Source organism: Sphaeramia orbicularis, chromosome 15 (genome assembly GCF_902148855.1).
Source record: "Sphaeramia orbicularis chromosome 15, fSphaOr1.1, whole genome shotgun sequence".
NCBI lineage: Eukaryota > Metazoa > Chordata > Actinopteri > Kurtiformes > Apogonidae > Sphaeramia > Sphaeramia orbicularis.
The window spans coordinates 42,231,238-42,253,132 of NC_043971.1; the positions used below are offsets into that span (position 1 = coordinate 42,231,238).

The window sequence follows — 21,895 nt, forward strand, 5'->3', positions numbered from 1 at the left end:
TATTGTCCTGTGGTGCTGTACATTTGAATTTCTCCCTTGGGGATCAGTAAATTCCTCTTCTCTTCTCTTCTCTCCCCTCCCCTCCCCTCCCCTCCCCTCCTCTCCTCTCCTCTCCTCTCCTCTTCTCTTCTCTTCTCTTCTCTTCCAGGTAACCCTAATGAGGAGCTGCGACTGACATTCCCAGTCAGGGATGGAGTGGTGTTGGAGCCATTCCGCCTGGAGCACAACCTGGCTGTCAGTAACCACGTCTTCCACCTTCGACCCTCCGTCCATCAGACCCTCATGTGGAGGTCAGACATTGCACAAGCCCTCATATGGACATACCCTGTACTGCACAGGTGTCGAACATACGGCCCGTGGGCCAAAACCAGCCCACCAAAGGGTCCAATCTGGCCCGTGGGATGAATGTGTGAAATGCAAAAATTACACTGAAGACATTAACAGTTATGGATGTCAAAGTAATTTTAGTTCAGCTTCCACATACAGAACAATATGATCTCCAGTGGACCAGACCTGTAAAATACTATCATAATGACCTATAAATAATGACAACTCCAACTGTTTTTTCTTTGTTTCAACAAATATAAACAACTGAAATGTCTTAAGAGAAATAAGTGCAATTTTAACAATATTCTGCGTGTTACTAAATATTTTATGGAGTAACACGCATAATATTGTTAAAATTGCAATTATTTTTAAGATGTTTCAGATTGTCCACATTAATCCACATTTTTAAGGAAACTATAATAACAATAATAATAATAATAATAATAATAATAATACATTGGTTTTATATAGCACTTTAAGTACTCAATGATGCTTTACAATAAGCAGCCAAGGTACGAACACACAAATGAGTAAAACAGATACAGAGTTAATACAAAAGGGCAAACAAAGAACAAATACTCAAGCAAACAGGTAGAGACAGATACAAAAAAGAAAGCACATGAGAGAAGGTAGATGAGGATGGATGAGGTGGAACAGGCAGTCAGTGATGATGGTCAGTGAGTATGATGATCTGAAGAGGTGAGATTTGAGTTGGCTTTTGAATGCAGTGAGTGTGTCAGAGTTCCTGATGTGAAGGGGCAGGGAGTTCCAGAGGGTTGTAGATGTAAACATTTTCATTATGTAATTTTACTTTTTTCACTGTTATTATTTTACTGGTTCGGTCCACTTCAGATCATACTGGGCTGAATGTGGCCCCTGAAATAAAATGAGTTTGACACCCCTGCTCTGCTCGTATGTTTTAAGCTCTGTTTACGTTGTGTTTTGGGGAAATGACAACCAAACGCTGCCTTTTGTGTTTTTTAGGTCAGACTTGGAGCTGCAGTTTAAGTGCTACCACCACGAGGACAGACAGATGAACACCAACTGGCCCGCCTCGGTGCAGGTCAGCGTCAACGCCACGCCGCTCACCATCGAGAGGGGGGACAACAAAACCTCCCACAAACCCCTGCACCTCAAACACGTCTGCCAACCTGGGAGAAACACCATCCAGATTACTGTCACTGCCTGCTGTTGTGTGAGTACTGCACTTTTACTAAAGTCTGAACTGTAATCATTTTAACACAGATGATTTACAGCAAAACAGACTCTCATTTTTTTAATTTATTTTTTGTGTTGTGCAGTCCCACCTGTTCGTGCTGCAGCTGGTCCACAGGCCATCTGTGCGATCCGTCCTCCAGGGGCTCCTGAAGAAGAGGCTCCTGCCTGCAGAGCACTGCATCACCAAAAGTAAGGCTTGTTTTGTCTCTTAGGGCGGTTAATGTTCATATGTGTGTCTTAATTACACAAGGCTGCATCTGTTTCTCTTCATAGTCTGCTTTGAAATATTTCACAGACACCTGCAGGTGATAAACTAGTTCGTAGTGCTCTCAAAGGCTTCATCTGATGCCTCTTCTCTTTACAGTTAAGAGGAATTTCAGCAGCGTAGCAGCGTCGGCAGGCAACACAACTCTGAATGGGGAGGACGGCGTGGAGCAGACAGCGATCAAAGTGTCATTGAAATGTCCCATTACCTTCAGACGCATCCAGCTACCAGCACGAGGGCATGACTGCAAACATGTCCAGGTTTGTTCAAATCCAATCCCCCAGTCATAGTATCCAACATTTTCATGTCAAAATATCCAAAAAAAACCCCAAAAAACACTAGGTCTGTTGTCTGAGACCCACTAATTGTTCAATTCTTGTATAATAAGGTTTAAAATTACAATGTGTTCACTCCAGTATTCATGTTATTTTGATTTTGTTATTACAAATTCCCCCTTTAGGGAAGAGAAAAAAAAGAAATAAAATATGTTTGATAAGACCTAATTGCAGTCTGTTTGAATGAGCACAAATTCATTCATACAAACTTCTGAAACAAACCTTTAATATAACACAACGGATGAACCCTGCCTCCTGTCATCACTTAAATAAGATTATTTAATACTTTGTTTGCTTTTATACATTATATATATCACATTTCTAAAATGTTTGAATTCAGACAGCAGCGTCATCTGGTCACATGTTAATGGCATCATATCACTTACATTTGGTGTTTAACATTGTTTATTTTCTTAGAATGACACAACATAAGTGTAATGTGAATTAAAGTCTGCTACATAAGCTCATCTGTGAACACTCATATCAGCTTGACTCACGTCAGACACTCACAATTCCGTGTTTCTTAATAGCGTCATCTAATGCTACTATATTTTGTTATAGTTTTGGTTGAGAACCCCTAGTAGCAGAAATTGCATTACATGCTATTAAATGACATAAATGTGAGTTTAAGTTTGGTTTCTCCACTGAACGTTTGTGTTGTTTCTCTGTGCAGTGTTTCGATCTGGAGTCATACCTACAGCTTAACTGTGAGAGGGGGACATGGCGATGTCCTGTATGCAAGTGAGTCAAAAGTCTTTTTTTTTGTTAAGTTAAGGAGAAATAATGTGATAAACATAATGGATGACACTTTGTTTCTTTCTCCTCTTAGTAAAACAGCATTATTAGAAGGTCTGGAGGTGGACCAGTATATGTGGGGAATCCTTAATGCCATTCAGAAGTAAGTTCCTCTGTCCGTCTCCTATCTGCACACATTGCTGTTTTGTTGTGAGATCAAAGTCACACTGTGTTTTCTTTATAACAGTTCAGAGTTCGAGGAGGTCACTATCGACCCCACGTGTAGCTGGAGACCGGTTCCCATTAAGTCTGAGTTACACATCAAAGAAGACCCCGATGGACCACTGGCCAAGCGCTTCAAGACCATGAGCCCCAGTCAGATGACTATGCCCAATGTGATGGAGATGATCGCCCAGCTAGGACCAGGACCGGGTCCCGGCCATGGCCCCGGACCAGGACCCAGCCCGTACCCGCCTCACCCTGGTCAACATGGCAGCGGCAATGGGGGCGAGTACCCAGGAGCAGGTAACTGAGACGACCCAGGATCATCTGGGCTCATTTGTGAGATGGCGGAGGGTGGAGAGGAGGAGCTACTGATGATTCTCTGATGCATGAAACAGAAACAGGCCAAAGGAGACTTCACTGCTGAGTCTCTTTTAAAATATTGTCAGCTCGTTGGCTTGATCAATGTTGTATTAAGGCTCATTTATGCTCGCTTTATGTACGTACACTACCAGTTAAAAGTTTGGACTCACCTTCTTATTTAAATGGCATGAGATGGACCGCTGATGGTCAACAAGTGCTCAGCATCACTGGGAACTCCTTCAAGACTTTTGGAAAACATTTCAGGTGACTACCTTATGAAGCTCATCGAGAGAAAGCCAAAGAATGTGTAAAACAGTAATAAAAGCAAAATGTGTCTATTTTGAAGAATCAAAAATATAAAACACGCTTTGAGTTATGTCACACTTTTTTTAACTAGATAATTCCATATGTGTACATTCATAGTTTTGATGCCTTCAGTGAGAATCTACAATGTAAATAGTCATGAAAATAAAGAAAAACCAGGTGAGTCCAAACTTTTGACTGGTAGTGTAAATATGTACGTCTGTTACTAAAGTTGTCAAGAGTCACTGCCTTCATACTCAGATGCATCCATTGTGTTAGAATGAGTGTTTCTCAATCAATCCACCAGAGGGCGCCGCTCTTAATTAACATACAGGCCGAATACCATAAAAGTAAAGAAAGTCAGTAATAACAAACATGGTGAGGACAGAGGAGATGTTACTATTGTGGATACTAAAGTTGATATTGATAGGGGTAGTTGTTATTAATTTGTCGGTAGCTTTTCACTAACTCAAACAGTACCCTTAGAAAAGTTCTGCTATTTTTAAAAAATTATTCTCTTCAAATCTCAACACTGCCTCTACAGTTCCTGGTGGTACTGCTCTACATACTCTGTCTGGGTACGCATCTGTAAGCTCCCAGGAAATGGGCAGAAATACACACGTAATGTACACGGAGGACAGACAGAATGCTCTGTCCGTATCTATCTGTGTCTTTAACGTAGAGCATAAATGAGCCTTAACACTGTGAAAAAGTGTAAAAGTATGCACCCGTTATGTAACTTCTTCCAAAAGATAAAGTTTTGCAGAAGTATAATAAACACACTTGAGTAAGTTGCTGCGAGTTTTTGACAAAGTTTTGTTTTTCATCCTTGAAGGCAACAGTTACCATGGACAGGGGAACTTCGACTTCCCCCACGGTAATCCATCCGGTGGTGTAGGAGGAGGGGGAGGAGGGCCCCCTTTGAACGACTTCATGCACGGCCCCCAGCTCTCCCACCCCCCAGATGCACCCGGTGGTCTTCTACCCCAGGACAAGCCCCTCAGCCACAGCATGAACGACGCTGTGAGTACAGGCTCCTCCCAGTGTTAATGATAGTGTGAATTCAAATGTAGTCATTGAATTATGTTTGTTCTCATTTTAAGGATAAAACCAAAACTATATTAATCTGGTAACATATTAATCTCCATAGTTTCAACAAACCTGCACCCTGGGAATTTTTTTTACAATGTTCCATGATAGGGCTGGGTGATAAAACAATAATTCGTCTATAATTGTAGTGTCTTTTTTTGTCTCATTGCCTGTTATTATGTCTTTCCCATCTTTTACTGGTTTTAGTTCAGGTTCCACATTCAGCCCACTATGATCTGAAGTAAAATAATAGTATAATGACCTATAAATAATGACTCCAATTTTTCTTTTAGGTTTAATGTAGAAAAAAATAACATTACATTGTGCCTATAAATTATGACAACTCCACATTTTTCTCTTTGTTTAAGTGCAAAAAAATAACATTAAATTATGAAAATGTTTACAGTGAACTATCCTTTAACAATGAAATGTGAATAACCTGAAGAAATATGAACAACCTGAAATATCTAAAGAAATTTAAGTGTAATTTTAACAATATCCTGCCTGTTACTAAATGTTTTGTGCCTTTGTAGATCTGATTCATAATGCATATTTGTATGTATAAATGATAAGTTGAGGCATAATATTGTTAAAATTGCACTTGGTGAAGGAAATTTTAGTTTTTTCAGGGTTTTTACATCTTTAGTTTGTAATTTTTTTTAAACTAAAACAAAGAGAAAAACTTGGAGTTGTCATTGTTTATATGCTGTTATGCTATTATTTTTCTGGTCCGGCCCACTTGAGATCACATTGGGCTGTATGTGGCCCCTGAACTAAATTAAGTTTGACCCCCCAGGTCTACTGAAAATATTGAACATTTTCATGGTCTTTACATGCACAGCCAAAGTATTGTTTCTCAATTACTTTTCACCTCTTAATGCAAAAAAAACCCAAAACAAAACTGTGCCGTCATCACCTGCTAAAAAGCTTTGACTGATTTGATCAAATGCTTTTCTGATGAACTTCATGGAAAAATTACTTTCACAATATGTTTTTATCAGCATTTTCCTCATCATTTATGGATTTATCCACCCACAACCCATTCTGTGTTTTTGTAACAACGGTCTCTCCTGAAATGGGCTGTGGTACCTTTTTACTGTATAGTCATTTGTTTATTATTTTGTTAATTTTTAGTAAATTTCTTGATTATTTATTTTATTAATTGTGATTTTTTAATGTTCATTTGTTTATTTGTAAACCATAATCAACCAACTACAGTACGTTCACTCTTTATTGATTTCATCTTTCACATTTACAGACATAAAAATTCTTTAAGTTGGTTCATTTTCAGTAAAAAGTGAAGCTGTTCAAGCATTTAAAAATGAATTTTTCAAAGTTTGGTTCCCAAGGAGACTCCACGTTTCTCTTCTGGGGTCTTTAACGATAAAAGTTTGGGAACCAGGACCGCCCGATCATGGTCCGTGAATATAAACAGTAAACTGTGCATCACTTCTTACAACCACAAACCTTTGAAAAGAATAATGAACTGACATTTATTGTGACCATTTCTGAGCTCAGCTGACTCATAACTTTTATCAGGGTAATGTTTTTGTGTGTGTCACCCAGCCCTGTGTGGTACTCAGTAGTCTGATTAGAGTGTGATGGAGGTGCAGTGTGTCCCTGTAGTCAGCATGTGTGCTCAGTCATGCTCACATGCTCATGTCACCGTATAATGTTGCAGCTGTACTCGTCTCCTGCTCACAGCTTCCACTTAAAGCCTGGTCCATGTTATTCACGCTGGGACTCATTTCACTTTTCCTCTCTCCCCTTCATGCCTCCTCCTCCTCTTCCTCCCTCATCACTCTCCTCTTTACTCCCACTTTCTCTCTCTCTCCCTCTTGCACCTCCAGATATCCCATCCCGATCAGTCCCATAATTCCATGCAGCAGAGCTTGCATGCATCTCCTCACCCCGGTAGCCAAACAGGGCCGCCTTTGCATCACAGTGGCCAATCAGGGCCGCCCTTGCATCACAGTGGCCAATCATCGCAGCCGCCTCGCCAGTCGCAGCCTCAGCAGCAGCAGCCTCAGCAGCCTGGGCAGAACAGTCACCCCCACAGCGATCTGAACTTTAACCCCTCCTCAGATGGCCAGATGGGTCAGGGAGCCCAGGATATGCCTGAACCCTCCCTGGATGTAAGTGTGTGCTTTGGGCGAGCTTTGTGTGTCGCAGCTGCTCTCATCTCTTTGCGTGTGCTATTTGTGAACTGTACTCTGTAGTAGCTTTTATTTATGTGTACACTGACATTTAATTCCATTCACACTCATTTGGCAACGGCATTAGAGGATTAGGGCCAAATCTGGGCAAAGAAAATATTCCCCTCGCCTATGGAGGCGGGTTATAAAGTTGTAACTTTACATGAAAAACTCAGATGTTCTGTTAATATGAGGAGGGAGAGTATGAATAGTTTTTGAGATTTCTTGAGGAAAAAAAGACTTGTTCTGCCAGTCAATGAAGTTGTGAATTTACCAGAAAAAAAAAAACATGAACAGGTAGAAATAAGTTGCAAAAATTACAGGAAAAGTCTCAAATTAATGAAAAAATGGACATTTTCTGAGATTATTTGTTAGATTTAAAAAAAACAAAACAAAACAAGACATTCTAAAATTGAGATTAAAGATGCATATGTGTAAAAAAAAAACAAAATAATAATAATAAAAAATTTAAATATCCTTAGATTAAAGTAGCAAATTTATAAGAGTGCACACATATTTGTAAGACTCAAATATTCTCTGAGATTATGCAGTTTAAATTTGCTCAAAAAAGTCATAAATTCTCAGATATTAATGTCCCAAACTGAGGAAATGTGAATATTCATTAAGATTAAGATCATTTTAAAAACTGTAAATGCTCCCTGAGAGAATAAAGTTTTAAACTGACAGGAAAAACTTAACAATTCTCTGAGAATAGTCTCTCAAATTTATGTAAAAACTCATATTTGTTATATATTAAAGTCAATAAGTTAGCAACCCAGAATTTATCTGATTAAAGTAATGTTTATTTTTAAATATCACACTTTTATGAGAAATAAAACTTAAATATTCTCTTATAATGATAAATTTGCAAGAGCAAATTTTGAGATAAAAATCCCAAGTTATTACTACTTACTATGACTTCATCTTCTTTTGTATTTGTTTTTCTTGTGAATGTGTCATTTTATTATCAGAGAAAATCTGAGTTTCCTTCTGAAATTTTTCTTCAGCTCGTGGTTTTTTTTTTTTTTTGTTCATAAATTATCTCCACTTTGCAATCGTAGACAGAACAGTAGTTTGGTAAATATAGTTCTGGTCCTCATTCCCGTCTTGTCGGTCTCTCTGCAGCTGCTACCAGAACTGGCCAACCCTGATGAGTTGCTGTCGTACCTGGACCCCCCGGACCTCCCCACCAACAGCAACGACGACCTCCTGTCGCTCTTCGAGAACAACTAGCCTTCCCTTCGCCGGGAGCCGCAACGTGTTTGACTGTCCGTCCACAGACACTTCAGCAACGTCCGATCGACACTTCAAGCAGCTTCCTACGCTCGCACACGCACACACACCTGACACTCGGAAACACCACAGACCACGTGTGACGTAGGAAAAAAACAACAACAAAGAGGAACTCGGAGAGACAAGAAGGCAGGAGGAGCCACTCATACCCACACTCCCTTTTTTCTACCCATGTAAAGATTCAACACACCAGTTTCACGCCTCGGACACTCCGACACACCATCAACAGCCATTTTGGCGGCACTAAAGCGATATTATATATACATATATGATATTTGTGACTTTTCAACTCAAAACTGTGCAGCTATAATCATGTGTACACAACATGGAGGAGACGGGGGGCCTTTGTGGGCTCCAGGTTAAGTGTTGTAGCTTATATATACATACATATACATATATATGTATATATATATATATATATATATATAATTTTTTTTTTTATTTTATTTTCCTTTTGTGAAAAAAAGACAAGATTTTTTGAGGGAAAAGAAACATGGTCTTGTTCGAGTGTATCTAATTTGAAATGTGTTCTTCCAAAATATTTGAAACTTTGGCACATGCCATGACCTTTGACCCCTTACTTCCTAGTGTGTCTCTGTGTGTGAGTCTGTGTGTATGTGTGCGTGTGCGTGTGTGTGTGTGTGCGCATTTCCAGTGGGTTTTCTCATCATAGACTGAAACTGGAACAACCTCATCAGAATCAGAGCACTGAACAAACGAGCTATAAGCGTCACCACAGTAAAACCATCCAGCATTGGGTAATGGCGTCTGTGTGTGTGTGTGTGTGTGGGCGTGTGGGCGTGTGTGTGTGTGTTAAGTTTGTGTTTACATGTTCTTTTTTGTTCTGCCTGAAATGACAGATATTATGAAAGAGGAAGAAAGGAAGACAAACATCATCCACCTTAAGAAGTCTCATTGTTTGGTGTTTTTTTAATCCCAGCTGGTTCGCAGTAGCTGTATTTATTGTTACCGTTTCGCTTTTCTTCATCTGTTTATCACCGTTTCGTTCTCATGTGCATGTGTGCCAACGGCTCCTGATGTCTTTGTCCAGCCTAAATGTGCTTGATCAAATTTAACTGACTCATATTTATTATTTTAATGCAAATCCAACTGTCCTGTTTTTTTGTTTGTTTTTTTTTACTCTCGTCCTTCATTTTGTGTTTTCTCTGTCTGTCCAGCTGATCAGATACTCATCACCAAAGCTGTCCTATGCGTTTTATAAGGAGTTGGACCTAAATATTCAGTTGTTAAAACTGGATTACAAACATCCTACAGACAAGTTTTAAAAATCACTGTATTTTATAAAAATGTCTGTGTGATTGTATCGATGTTTCCTTATCTTCTTTTTTTTTTGTTTTGTTTTGTTACTATTGAACTGCGTCCTTTTTGGGGAAAAGAAGAAAAAAAACATTGTGCATGATCCAACAGTGTTTCCAGAGCTGTTGTATATACCCTATGTGAATACTTTGTGACTGTACAGTACTGTACCTTTCTATTACTGGCAACTACATGGTACTGTATGTCTGTCGAGGACTACACACACACACACACATACACACACACACACACACACACTCACAAACACAGTGAATCCCAGAGAAACAGTCCACTAGTGTAAATGAATTGATCCAAATGCGCTCTCACTGGACTCCTATTGTTTACATGTGTATCAGTGTATGTTTTTTTTCCCTGTTTACCCTGTGACGACACATCCGCGGTAACCGATATTTGAGTGAATCGGTGCGTCAGTTAGAAGTCCGTCAGTTTTATATGAAAACAGTCAGCTTTATGTGATTGAAAGATTGTTAAAGCAGCTTTGAGCTCAGAATTTCTCCAAAAATGACATGTTTGATATTATTGGAACAAACGACCACCCTTGTCCGCTAAAAAGTGAGAATGTGCAAAACTTTTCCTCGTCATTGTTTTGAGGCCTGATATGAGCTTTTTTCTAACCACACTCTGCAAAAAAGATGTGAGCATTATTTTATTTTTATCGTGTTTTATATTACTTTGAGTTTTAAGTTATTATTTTGTTCTGTGTTTTTATGAGGAGTATAATTTGGTTTACACAATTTTATGCAGTACAGTAAATGGATTTGGAACATACTGTATGTTGTACACTAACTGTCCCCTGTTAAAGGATAATAGTCCATATGAAGAACGAGGCTTTCACAGTCGTCTTCATTGATCAAATCGCCTGCGTATAAACACAGCTGAAGGATCTGATGTTGTTTCTGTTTGTTTCTGTGTTTGTTCAAGACAATGCACTGCTGCATTGGGATGTTTTATTTCCCCACACAGTGTGTAACTGTAACTGTAACCTTTCACAAAACCACATCTAGGAAACTGAACAATGCTTGGATGTTCAGGGCATCCTGCCCCGTCACAGATTGTATTGTCTGATTGCAGACGTTGGAAAATTAAGTCGAGAAAATGAAAGAGAACGCAATTAATGTAGTCAAATGTAACAGAGGGAGGACTTCTCCTGTTCACATTACAAGCAGAGGTTGTTGCAGAGGGTAGGGGGTGGTCTGGGGGGTTTATGGGATATGTGTACATAATGTAAATGACAAATAGAGACACGTTAACAGAAATGTATTCATTTTCTCCAGGAGGAGTGTGCATAGTGTATTTAGAATTTGTAAAGCTTGCATCCTCCTGTCAGACATTGAATTGGGAAAATGAGTCTGTGTTTGATTGCGTCTGTGCAGACCTCTCTAACCACACCTGTTCATGTATGTAAAATACTTTATGTACCCCTCCACGCAGGGTTTCCGAGAAAAAAAAAGACATTTTCTTTCCTTTGTGTAATATTAAACTTCTGTGTTTTTCTCTATTACCTGTGTACTTTATAAAGGTGCTACAAAATTATCGAACCCTTTTGAGGTGTAATTGGGACTTGGAGACGCCGAGCCTGGGGAGGCTGCAAAGGGTTGTTTCCAAATTTACAGTTTGTAAAAAAAAATTTTGTCAAATTTATAATTTTTATGCAATTTGGCAAAATATGCTATAAAGGTACAATCTGAAATGATTGGCACGACAGGTGGCAGTTGTCTCTTTGGTTTTGTACATTCTATGTACAATCATTTCATATTCTAAACTGGTCAGAAAAACATTGTGATTTTTAGTGTTGCAAATCTGTATGTAGTTAGATGATGTGACATCCTAATATTTATCTAATAAATATGTATTCAGATGAAACACAGTCAGTGGCCTCGGTGTGTTTTTGACATAATAATAATTATAATAATCATGGATTAGATTTCTATAACACTTTTCAAGGCACCCAAAGCGCTTTACATTATTGATCCATTATTCATTTGCTCTCACATTCCCTCTTACATACTTCTTGGTGTACATGTAGTAATACATATAATACTAATATATATTAATGCAGTACACATAGTACTACATATTAATAGAATATTCATATTTCATAAGGATCCATTCCATCATAAAATTATCTAAGTTAAGCTGTTTTATAAGGTATGGTTTTGTAGAACAGGCTTTATTTTTTATGGATTAGAAATATGTTGTGTATTTTTTGGTAAGCAAATTTCATATTTGTAAAACAAAATGCATGTTACTCAGTGGTGATTTGCATTTGTAAAGTATACTGTGTTTCTGGGTGAACTGTAGTGAACTTGTAAATTGACGCTAAATTATTTCTATGCTTCAGTTGTTTGGTTGATCAGTCATTTCCAATCGCAGATTTTACAAACTATAAGTTCAGCTAAAACATGGTTGTGACTGGTGCCACTGACCACAGCCTCCATGAGTTTGGTTTATGTTTAGGCTTTTTTACAAAGTTTTCCTGATCCTTAGTACTTAAACTGAGGAAACAAAAAACTCAGCTGGGATTGCTGACAATATATAATAATAATAATAATAATAATAATAATAATTGAGGCTTGTTTTCTATTGTCAAAACTTGTGTTTTGACTTCATCAAAGAGCAGATTTTATTGCGTTTGAGATATTTTCTAAAAAAAAAAAAAAAAAAAACTTTCTTTAGGTACAAAATTACAGACAGTTGATAAAGATGCCATTGTCATATAAAGATAGTAACTTCACAATTTTTACACCCATATATATATATATATATTAGATACATGCGTTTTTCTTTCCAGTGACTTTTCTGACCTTGTCATACAGGGGTTGGACAAAATAATGGAAACACCTAACATTGTGGCATCATAGAAGGTGTTTCCATTATTTTGTCCAACCCCTGTACATTTGTCATATATTTCTACATTCTTCTGTTTTTCATTTTTAATTCCATACTGTTACGTGCCAGGAGGTCTAGGGTGCCGACACGTAACAAAAACTAAAAGAAAGAAAAAGATGGTCCAGGAGACAGCAAGGAAAGACGTGGAGAGCAGGTCGCTTGTAACAAAATAACTGAAAATTTATTATGGAAAAATAAATTGTACATAGCCACAATTATTAAAAAAACACATAAATAACATAGGCTGAGTCAAACAAAAAACAAACTGCAGCGACGGAACCACTGGTCTTCATGGTCGGAGCTCCAGGCTTTTATAGGCAGGCGAATTTGAATGCAGGTGTTTCCAGTCAGCCCAAATTGAAGGCAGAGACAAGGGAAAAAAAACAGAACAACCAACGGCCCCAGCTGTAACACAAACAAATCAGAAAAAATTGTCTTTTAGAAATATGACTGAGACTGTGACATCATAAGAAATAAACTCCAAACTCTGAATGCTCAGTGTGTCGATGCATCCCCTTAAACATCCACCATAAGGTCAACACACACTCCTCTGCTCATGGGTAAAGTCATACTGGTAGGTGTGTAAAAACTTGTTTAAAACCTGACTGTTCCCTTTTACTCACCAGGACAGACAGACAGTGGCCACAGAACACAGAGTGGAAGTCGGTCTCTGGTGGGTTTCGCCTGCTGCCTGGATGGTCGTTGGTGTGTGTGTGTGTGTGTGTGTGTGTGTGTGTGTAGCAGCCTGTGTGAACATGCTTGTCATTCCATCAGTGACAGAGCTCAGCTGTCCCCCTGTCTGCCTCCCACTCACTGTCTCTGTCTCTCCTCCTGTCCCCTGCACCGTCCACCTGTCTGTCTCTCTCCTCCACTGTCCTTCTGTCTGTCCATCTGTCTGTCTCTCTGTCCCTGTCCCTGTCTGTCCGTCTGTCTGTCTCTGTTTACTACTCTCTGATGTTCTGTCCTATTCATATTCATGACTGAATTGGAGACAAGAAAAACAAACCATCTGAGAAATTATAACAGTGTTGATTTGAGTGTATTCAACACACACACACACACACACGCACACACACACACACATGGACACACACACCTCCAGCTGTCTGCTGTGCCTTGAAGTGTGCTGAGAGGTTGGGTGTATTTGGATGGGGGAGGTGGAAGTTTGGCACGAGAAACCAAAGCTCAGAGTTCACTTACTGGCCCATCCACCTTCACCCCACTCACTTCTCCACTCACTTCAATTCCACACTCCACCCGAGTCGTGCGTATGTCCGCGTCTACAGCCGCTTCATAGCCAGCCGAACAGGTTTACAACACGTTATTGAGCTGATGCTGTAGATTTCAGGGCTGTTTTTTCACATCTGGTGGAGAGATGAACCTTTCCAGGATCCAGATCCTGCTGACATGGATTCTTGGTGCAATAGCCGGTGAGTCCTGTGAATGTGTCTGTGGGAGCATGGACCGTATATGTCTGCCTTTTCCAACCCTCTTGTTCTTATTATGAGTTTATTTTAACAGCACAGGTTCTAAACATTTCTCAGTATCAAGTGAAATGTAAATTAGTCTCTCGAGTCACTAAATACTGAAAGAAAGTTATTTCAACAGGAACTTTTAGTGTGATTTTAGTGTCAGCAGCTTAAAGAAGAAAAACCTGCCATCTTTTTTTCCATTTTATGTGATATTATATGTCATGTTGTAGAAGCCAATAATGTAATAACAACCAATAAGGTAATAAATTTGCCATTTTTAAAATGTAATAGGCCAATAATGTAATAAAAGTCCTGAACTGATAACGGAATAGCTTTTGGCCAGTAACATTATAACTTATTATGTTATTGGCTCAGTTATTACATTTGCAAAGAATTGTTTTTTACCAGGCCAATAGCGTAATAACCAGCCAATAAGTTATAACATTATCAGTTCAGGACTTTCATTACGTTGTTGGCTTACTACATTTTAACCCTTTCATGCACGAATTATGAGAACCTTAGTCAAGATTTTTTTCTTCAGTGTTTAGCCATGAAAAAAACAATGCGATCGAGTTTTTTTTTCTGTGGAGTTACAAAAATATCCATGCATTTAATTTTTGAAGTAAAGAAACGTGTTTAAAACCCAATATCAGAAAGTTATATGAAAACAATGAAATAAAAATGTTTTAATGCTGCTAATCTGATGTCTTCTCACATTTTAACATATTCTAATGCTAGTAATTACTCACTTCATGGAGATAATATGCAAAAAAAAACCCTTCTTGTCTACCAAATAGCAATTGATTTACACTTAAACATGTTACTGCAGATCAGGTTTATCAAGAACAGTAAAGTTACAGTAATGATCTGAATTACAGTGTATGGGATGGTGCATAAGCGTCCACTGTGTTGGCTGATATGGAACTAAAACAACAAAACCCATTAATATACAAGAGAACAGCTGGAGAAGAGCTGCCCACTGGAGTGGACAGTGCATGAAAGGGTTAAAATTGGCAAATGTATTACGTTATCGGCTGTTATTACATTATTGGCTTCTACACATGTATATATGTTAGTAAAGTGCTTGTCATGGGGATAAATGTATAAATGAGATACTCCTGTCTCATAAACCATACTCTTCAAACAACAGAAAGTCTTGCTGGCACATGGCCTGGTACACAAATGCACAAAATGTAGCGTACATCACACAATCAAAAGGCAAAATAAACAAAAACACTATAATGTATGAATCGGAGGCATTCATACTGATATGTGTTGTGATACAAAGGATGCTTTGTTGGATATTTTGGTGTAAAGAACAGGTCAAGTTTTGTTAATGTGATGAATTCAACACCTGAACAGACAGTAGGTGTACATTAGTGGTTCAGTTCACTGATAATAAAACACCTAATATTACTATAAAAGACCTGCCTGTGTGTATCACCACCTCCTCAACACACTAGTGATGATGGAGACTGATGGGAACCATTTATAGTTAATGTCAACTGTTTTATAGTAAATGGACAGCTGAATGTGAACTAAAACTTGTTGCTTTCTGTACAAAACATCTTTAAAAACAACCACATCTATGCTTTAGTCCTTGAAGTAACCTTAAACGAGCTGTTCACATTTGTCGCTGCATTCTCATCCAAGGCATTTACTGTAAGTGACGTCCTTTTGAAGAGTGATTTATTCTCTGGGAGTAAGTTTGGGTTTATGTCTTTGTTCAAGGACACTTGTGCACCAACACATGCCTGTTGATGAACAATGTGTCTCTTGTGGAGATTAACCTGTGACCTGACAGTCACTGGGCAGGACGCCTCTGCCTCCACAAATATGAAATACTCCACAGATATGGAGGTGATCCACAGTCACGCCAAACATCCAGAAGGCATGGGACACGTACCATGTTCAGCAGTCTCTACATGTTAATGTGCTTTAGTAAAATGGTACGGACTATAATCTGTAAAATAATTTAAGGAAAGAGTAGAACAGTTATATGACTGCACCTGTGAATAAAACTAGAGAATATTAACTTTACTCTACAAGAAGAAGAGTGAAAAGCTCAGACAGTGCTCACTCTGAGACGTGAAGTTGCAGTGGATAAACTGTACATGTATAAATTCACACTTTAAACCATTACATTACACACCAAATAATTAAAAAACTACTTTGATCAAATCATATTCCAGAAAACACCCAAACTTGAAAAATCCCTTTCCTTACAGCACTTAAATGAAAGGGGTCTGTGTTTTAAAGCAGGGGTGTCAAACTCATTTTAGTTCAGGGGCCACATTCACCCGAAGATGATCTGAAGTGGGCCGGACCAGTAAAATAATACCAGTGAAAAAAGTAAAATTACATTATGATAATGTTCATATCTACATCGTTTCCTTAAAAATCTGAATAACATGAACAACTTGAAATGTCTTAAGAAAAACAAGTGCAGTTTTAACAATATTCTGCCTCAGTTTATCAGTTTATCATTTACACATGTGCATTACAACTTACATTACAATTACAAATACAAAACACATTTAGTAACAGGCAGAATAGTGATGAAATTGCACTCACTTTTCTGAAGACATTTTACGTTGTTCATATTTCTTCAGGTTATTTGCATTTTTTGTAAAAGGATAGTTTGTTAATGTAAACATTTTCATGTAATTTTACTTTTTTACACCAAAACAAAGATAAAATCTGCAGTTTTCATTATTTATAGGTTATTATGACAGTATTTTTCTGGTCTGACCCAACTGAGATCTAATTGGTTTATATGTGTATGTATGGAACCTGAAGTAAAATGATTTTTACTCTATTGATTAATATCTTCAGTGTAATTTTTGCATTTCACAAATTCATCCCATGGGCCTGATTGGACCCTTTGGCGGGCTGGATTTGGCCCCCGGGCCGCATGTTTGACACCTGTGTTTTAAAGGGATGTTCATTCAGTCCTTTATATACAGGTATTTTATAGTAAACACATGAACATTTATCAGGATGAATGGATGGGACCAACCAGCTGCAGGTAGAGCTGAGGGAAGAATGTGAGGAGCTTTATTTATGGATGTTGTACATTCGCTTTGAGGTAACAGTTCATAAAACATGAGAGGACATTAATCCAACTGTATCTTGTCTTGCCAGTTATGTAATGTATGTGTTTAGTATGTGTTTAATTATATAATGTATGTGTTTAGTATGTGTTTAATTATATAATATGTGTTTAGTATGTGTTTAATTATATAATGTGTTTAGTATGTGTTTAATTATACAATGTGTGTGTTTAGTATATGTTTAATTATATAATGTATGTGTTTAGTATGTGTTTAATTATATATGTGTTTAGTATGTGTTTAATTATACAATGTATGTGTTTAGTATGTGTTTAATTATATAATGTATGTGTTTAGTATGTGTTTAATTATATAATATGTGTTTAGTATGTGTTTAATTATACAATGTATGTGTTTAGTATGTGTTTAATTACATAATGTATTTGTTTAGTATATGTTTAATTATATAATGTATATGTTTAGTATACGTTTAATTACATAATGTATTTGTTTAGTATATGTTTAATTATATAATGTATATGTTTAGTATACGTTTAATTACATAATGTATGTGTTTAGTATATGTTTAATTACATAATGTATGTGTTTAGTATGTGTTTAATTATTTAATGTATGTTTAGTATATGTTTAATTACATAATGTATGTGTTTATTATCTCAAAAACAAAGGTAAAGATGACTCAGAAAACAGATCCAGGGTTTACAGAGGCCTACTGCACAACTAACAAGTCAGTAATAGTGTATGGCTGTTTGATGATTGATTGATAATTTCTTTCAAGTATGTGGAAGTGGAGGAAAAAAGACAAGAAAAGAGAAAGACGAACAAAAAGAGCAAAATTAATGTACAATATTTACAAGAAAAATGTATGTTTATACACATATACAAATACATATTATAGTTGTATCCTGCTCAAGGTTGTTATCGTAAACGAAAACTAACGAAATGACGAAAACTACAATTGTAGAAACATTTTCGTGAACTGAAATAAATAAAAACTATAATTAAAAGAAAAAAAACGATAACTAACTGAAACTGTATTGTGTGCTTACAAAACTAACTAAAACGGATAAAAATTATGGATAAAATTCCCTTCGTTTTCGTCTTTGTTAATGTCAGAATGATACGAAATCGATTTATTTCCCTCGAGCAATTTTATCTGCTGGCACCATATGATATTTAACGGTCCGTCACTTCTCATCACTTGTCATTTAGAGTCGTCTTCACATCCCCAATCTACCTGGAAACACGAAGACTAAAGTTGGGAGAAAGCAGCAGAGTCCTGTCTGGGATTTATTTGAATATGACGTCGAAAAAGATAAAAGATATAAAACTAAACTAAAACTAAGCATTTAGAAAATAACGAAAACTAATAAAAACTAACAAACCTGCTCTACAAATGAAATAAAACTAACTGAATTTGAAGAAAAAAAAAAGTCAAAACTAAATAAAACTAAACTATGATGAAAAATCCCAAACTATTAGAACCTTGATCCTGCTAAACCTGTTACAGTTGAACTTCAAAGTCAACATTTTGTACAAAAACGAGGGTTTGGGTTTTACTCTTCCATGCCTGTGCTTTTGTCACTTTTCAGATCGGCGCTGGCAGAAAATGAAAGGGCCTTTGGTACTTTGCTGTTGCATTTAGCAGTTCAGCATTATGCGGAAGGAGCTGAGATTGAGCAATGACTGACAGCTCCAAGTGGCTCTGCTGTCCCGCCTCCTTGCTATTTTTATCCGTGGCCACATCAAAGCATGCTGAGCGAACAACAGACGGCGAGCAGGCAGACACACACAAGCAGTGACAAAAATTAACACCAGCTCTTAATGGACCACAGCACTCCTTCGAATCCAGATATTTAAGAAAAATACACAAAAAAAAACACAAAAAAAAAGCAGTGAAAGAAAACAGTGTAAAAGCAACCACCTGAGTGTGTGTCTGTATGTGTGTGTGCATGTGTGTGTGTGTGTCCTCTGCTTGCTGGCTAAATGAAACAGGATCCGAGGCTGCTCAGTTCAGGCCGAGTGCAAACAGCCAGCAGATTTCAGAAATAACATGCACGGTGTGTAATGTGTGTCAACCTGACTAGCAGCGCAACGACGGATATAATAGAAATATTTGACGTATTTTAATGTTATTATATGAACAAAACATTTCCTACATTTGGGAAATATCAATACACACTGTGTTAGTTATAACAGAGGAGGCTAATGTGGAAAATCGTACCGTATAATGCACGTTCTGTTTCCGTCCGATCGATGTTGCAGCACAGGAGGGCGTTTGTACAGATTTCCTCAGCCTTCACAGGCCCGATCGCCACCAAACTCGCCAAATGAATAGAAACATTATCTGACTATCTACTAGGCACAATTTTGTTTTATTATTATTTTTTTTTTTTAATTTATTTGCACATAATAAAAACAGCAATGGAAAAAACAACAACATTCAAACAATTAACAAAATTGTGCAGGAGAGGTTAGAAGCCAAAAAAAAACAAGGCTTATATAAATACCTCCCCCGAAATGAACAATACACAAAAAAAGAATTAAAAAATACAATATAACTGAAATAATAAACTAAAGTAAAAACAATAAAAATGTAATCCACATTAAAAATCATCAAATACACATCAAGTGATACACAGCCTTACATTTTTTCATGAATTAAAGTCCTTTTCAGATGCTTTTTAAACAATGATAAAGTAGATGTTGATTGAAGTTCAGGTCTTAGATTATTCCACAGATTTGGTCCACGATATTTCAGAGAATACTGACAGACTGAAGTTCGGCAGTACGGAAGAGAAAATTTGCTTGAATATCGTGTCGAAAAGTTGTGAATAACAGAAGACACTAAAAAGAAATTCTGAAAAACTTTAGGAAGAATATGAGTTAAGTGAACATATTTGTACATGAAGACACAGGTCTGGTAAACGTTCACATCAAAAACTGAGAGAAGTTCGAATTATTTGAAAAGAGGAGCAGGCGAGTCGAGTCTCTTAGAAAAACTGATCATTCTTAAAAATTTCTTTTGAATTAGGAGAATCTTATTGAGATACGTAGGACAGGTTGCCGCCCAAACAGTATTGCAATAAATAATGTAAGGATAAACTAAGCAATAATAAAAAGTCAAGAAACAAGAATGATTTATCAATGAATGAAATCTGTTCAAAAGGCACAATTTTATGTCCATATTCAAATGTTGTGAGGTATGTTGGGTGATTTTAGCCTCTCCCTAGATTGAATTCTTCATCCCTGCCGCCATACTCCTTTTTTGGAGGTGGTTATGCTGCCGTTCATGAAATTTCTACTGCTAGCAGACCATGCTACAATGTGAAGGCTGCAGTTCACTGCTGCTGTATGAATTAACCATGCTTGACAGGCCAAACAAATACATGCTCTTCCCTTCATGCCTCACATGTTGGTTCAAATTATTACCTGCACAATGCATGATTAAATGGTAGTTTACAAGTGGATAGTGGTGGCAGACAAGTTGTACTTATTATGCTACTGTACAATGGCACCACGTGTACAATGCCACTAGTTTAAAGACAACTCAGGAAATTCAACAAGACACAGGCAGGAGTTGGCTTATATGTAACTTTATATCTCAGTATGGTTATTGTTTTGGAAGTGAAACTGGGAATTTACTTTCACATTTGGTTTATTTTTCTTTCATCTAAAACTTTCATATGAACATATAAACTGTTTGGAATGACTGTGTTCTGTGCTGTTCACTCTCCTCCGTGTTCATTTGTGATGCCTTCATGCAGTTTCCCTGCTGCAAAAATCGAAATCCTACCAAGTGTATTTTTCTCATTTCTAGTCCAAATATCTCATCACACTTAAAATAAGACATAATCACCTAAAGAGTAACTTTTCAGTGAGGTATAAGAACTTGTTTTTAGACTATTGATCTTGAAAATCTTCTTTCAAGAAATCTTACCAAGATAATTTTCACTTGTTCCATTAGTAGATTTTTTTTTTTTTTTTTTTTGCTTAATTCAATGGAACAAGTGAAAATTATCTTGGTAAGATTTGTTGAAATAAGATTTTCAAGATCAATAGTCTAAAAACAAGTTCTTATATCTCACTGAAAAGCTACTCTTTAGCTGATTATGTCTTATTTTAAGTGTGATGAGATATTTGGACTAGAAATGAGAAAAATACACTTGGTAAAATTTTGGTTTGTTTCCAGTGAATTCCACGTGTGTTTCTTGTGTCCATCACCCATGTTATTCTGGGTAACTGGAAGTTTCCAGCTGGAATAAGGTGAATATTTCCGTTATGCAGTGGTAGGATTGTAACTCTTCTTCCTTTTGTGATCTGTTTTTCACTTCGAAAGCCCCCTCTTGTACGTGACAGACACAACCTCTGAGCTGTGACCACACAAAGAAAATGTCCCATATCTTGTTATATGCTGGTTTCTTTTGTAAGGACTTTATAATTTTAACCCACAAAGACCCAAACAGCCACTGGTGACCAAAACCATACTGATCTAAACTGTTTAATAACTTCTGATCCACTAATCCTATCAATACATGTTAATAATTGGTGTAAAATGCAGTTTGTCATCTTTTCATGGTCATCAGATATGACCCATTTGGACGTTCAGAGGCTTTATAGTGAATGTGAAACACCATCATCTTCTACAACCATCCAGACTCAAAACTCACCTTTTCAGAATAGCCTTCCCCCCATAAACTCTAATCTCCATTCTACAACTTCATTTCTATATATAGTAATTATTTGTTTTAATCTTTTTATTTCTTTGTATTTTATG

General features: G+C 37.2%; 2 protein-coding genes across 6 annotated transcripts in view; both read left to right on the forward strand.

Annotated features, from left to right (window-relative positions):
* zmiz1a (zinc finger, MIZ-type containing 1a) overlaps positions 1-11,550 on the forward strand; it is a 150,200-nt gene extending 138,650 nt beyond the window's left edge. For 4 of the 5 annotated variants that reach the window (XM_030155484.1, XM_030155488.1, XM_030155487.1 and 1 more), the window contains 10 exons: positions 149-290; positions 1,312-1,522; positions 1,629-1,734; positions 1,910-2,070; positions 2,819-2,886; positions 2,975-3,043; positions 3,128-3,405; positions 4,604-4,791; positions 6,708-6,992; positions 8,178-11,550. In XM_030155484.1, coding sequence (XP_030011344.1) covers positions 149-290; positions 1,312-1,522; positions 1,629-1,734; positions 1,910-2,070; positions 2,819-2,886; positions 2,975-3,043; positions 3,128-3,405; positions 4,604-4,791; positions 6,708-6,992; positions 8,178-8,285 — 1,616 coding nt within the window. In that variant the 3' untranslated portion in view covers positions 8,286-11,550. The remainder of the gene's footprint in view (positions 1-148; positions 291-1,311; positions 1,523-1,628; positions 1,735-1,909; positions 2,071-2,818; positions 2,887-2,974; positions 3,044-3,127; positions 3,406-4,603; positions 4,792-6,707; positions 6,993-8,177) is intronic. The other variant, XM_030155486.1, reaches the window with a different exon arrangement.
* A 2,319-nt stretch (positions 11,551-13,869) lies between these two features.
* Positions 13,870-21,895, forward strand: part of chrna1 (cholinergic receptor, nicotinic, alpha 1 (muscle)) — a 39,145-nt gene continuing 31,119 nt past the window's right edge. The window contains 1 exon segment of the mRNA XM_030155201.1: positions 13,870-14,002. Coding sequence (XP_030011061.1) covers positions 13,948-14,002 — 55 coding nt within the window. The 5' untranslated portion in view covers positions 13,870-13,947.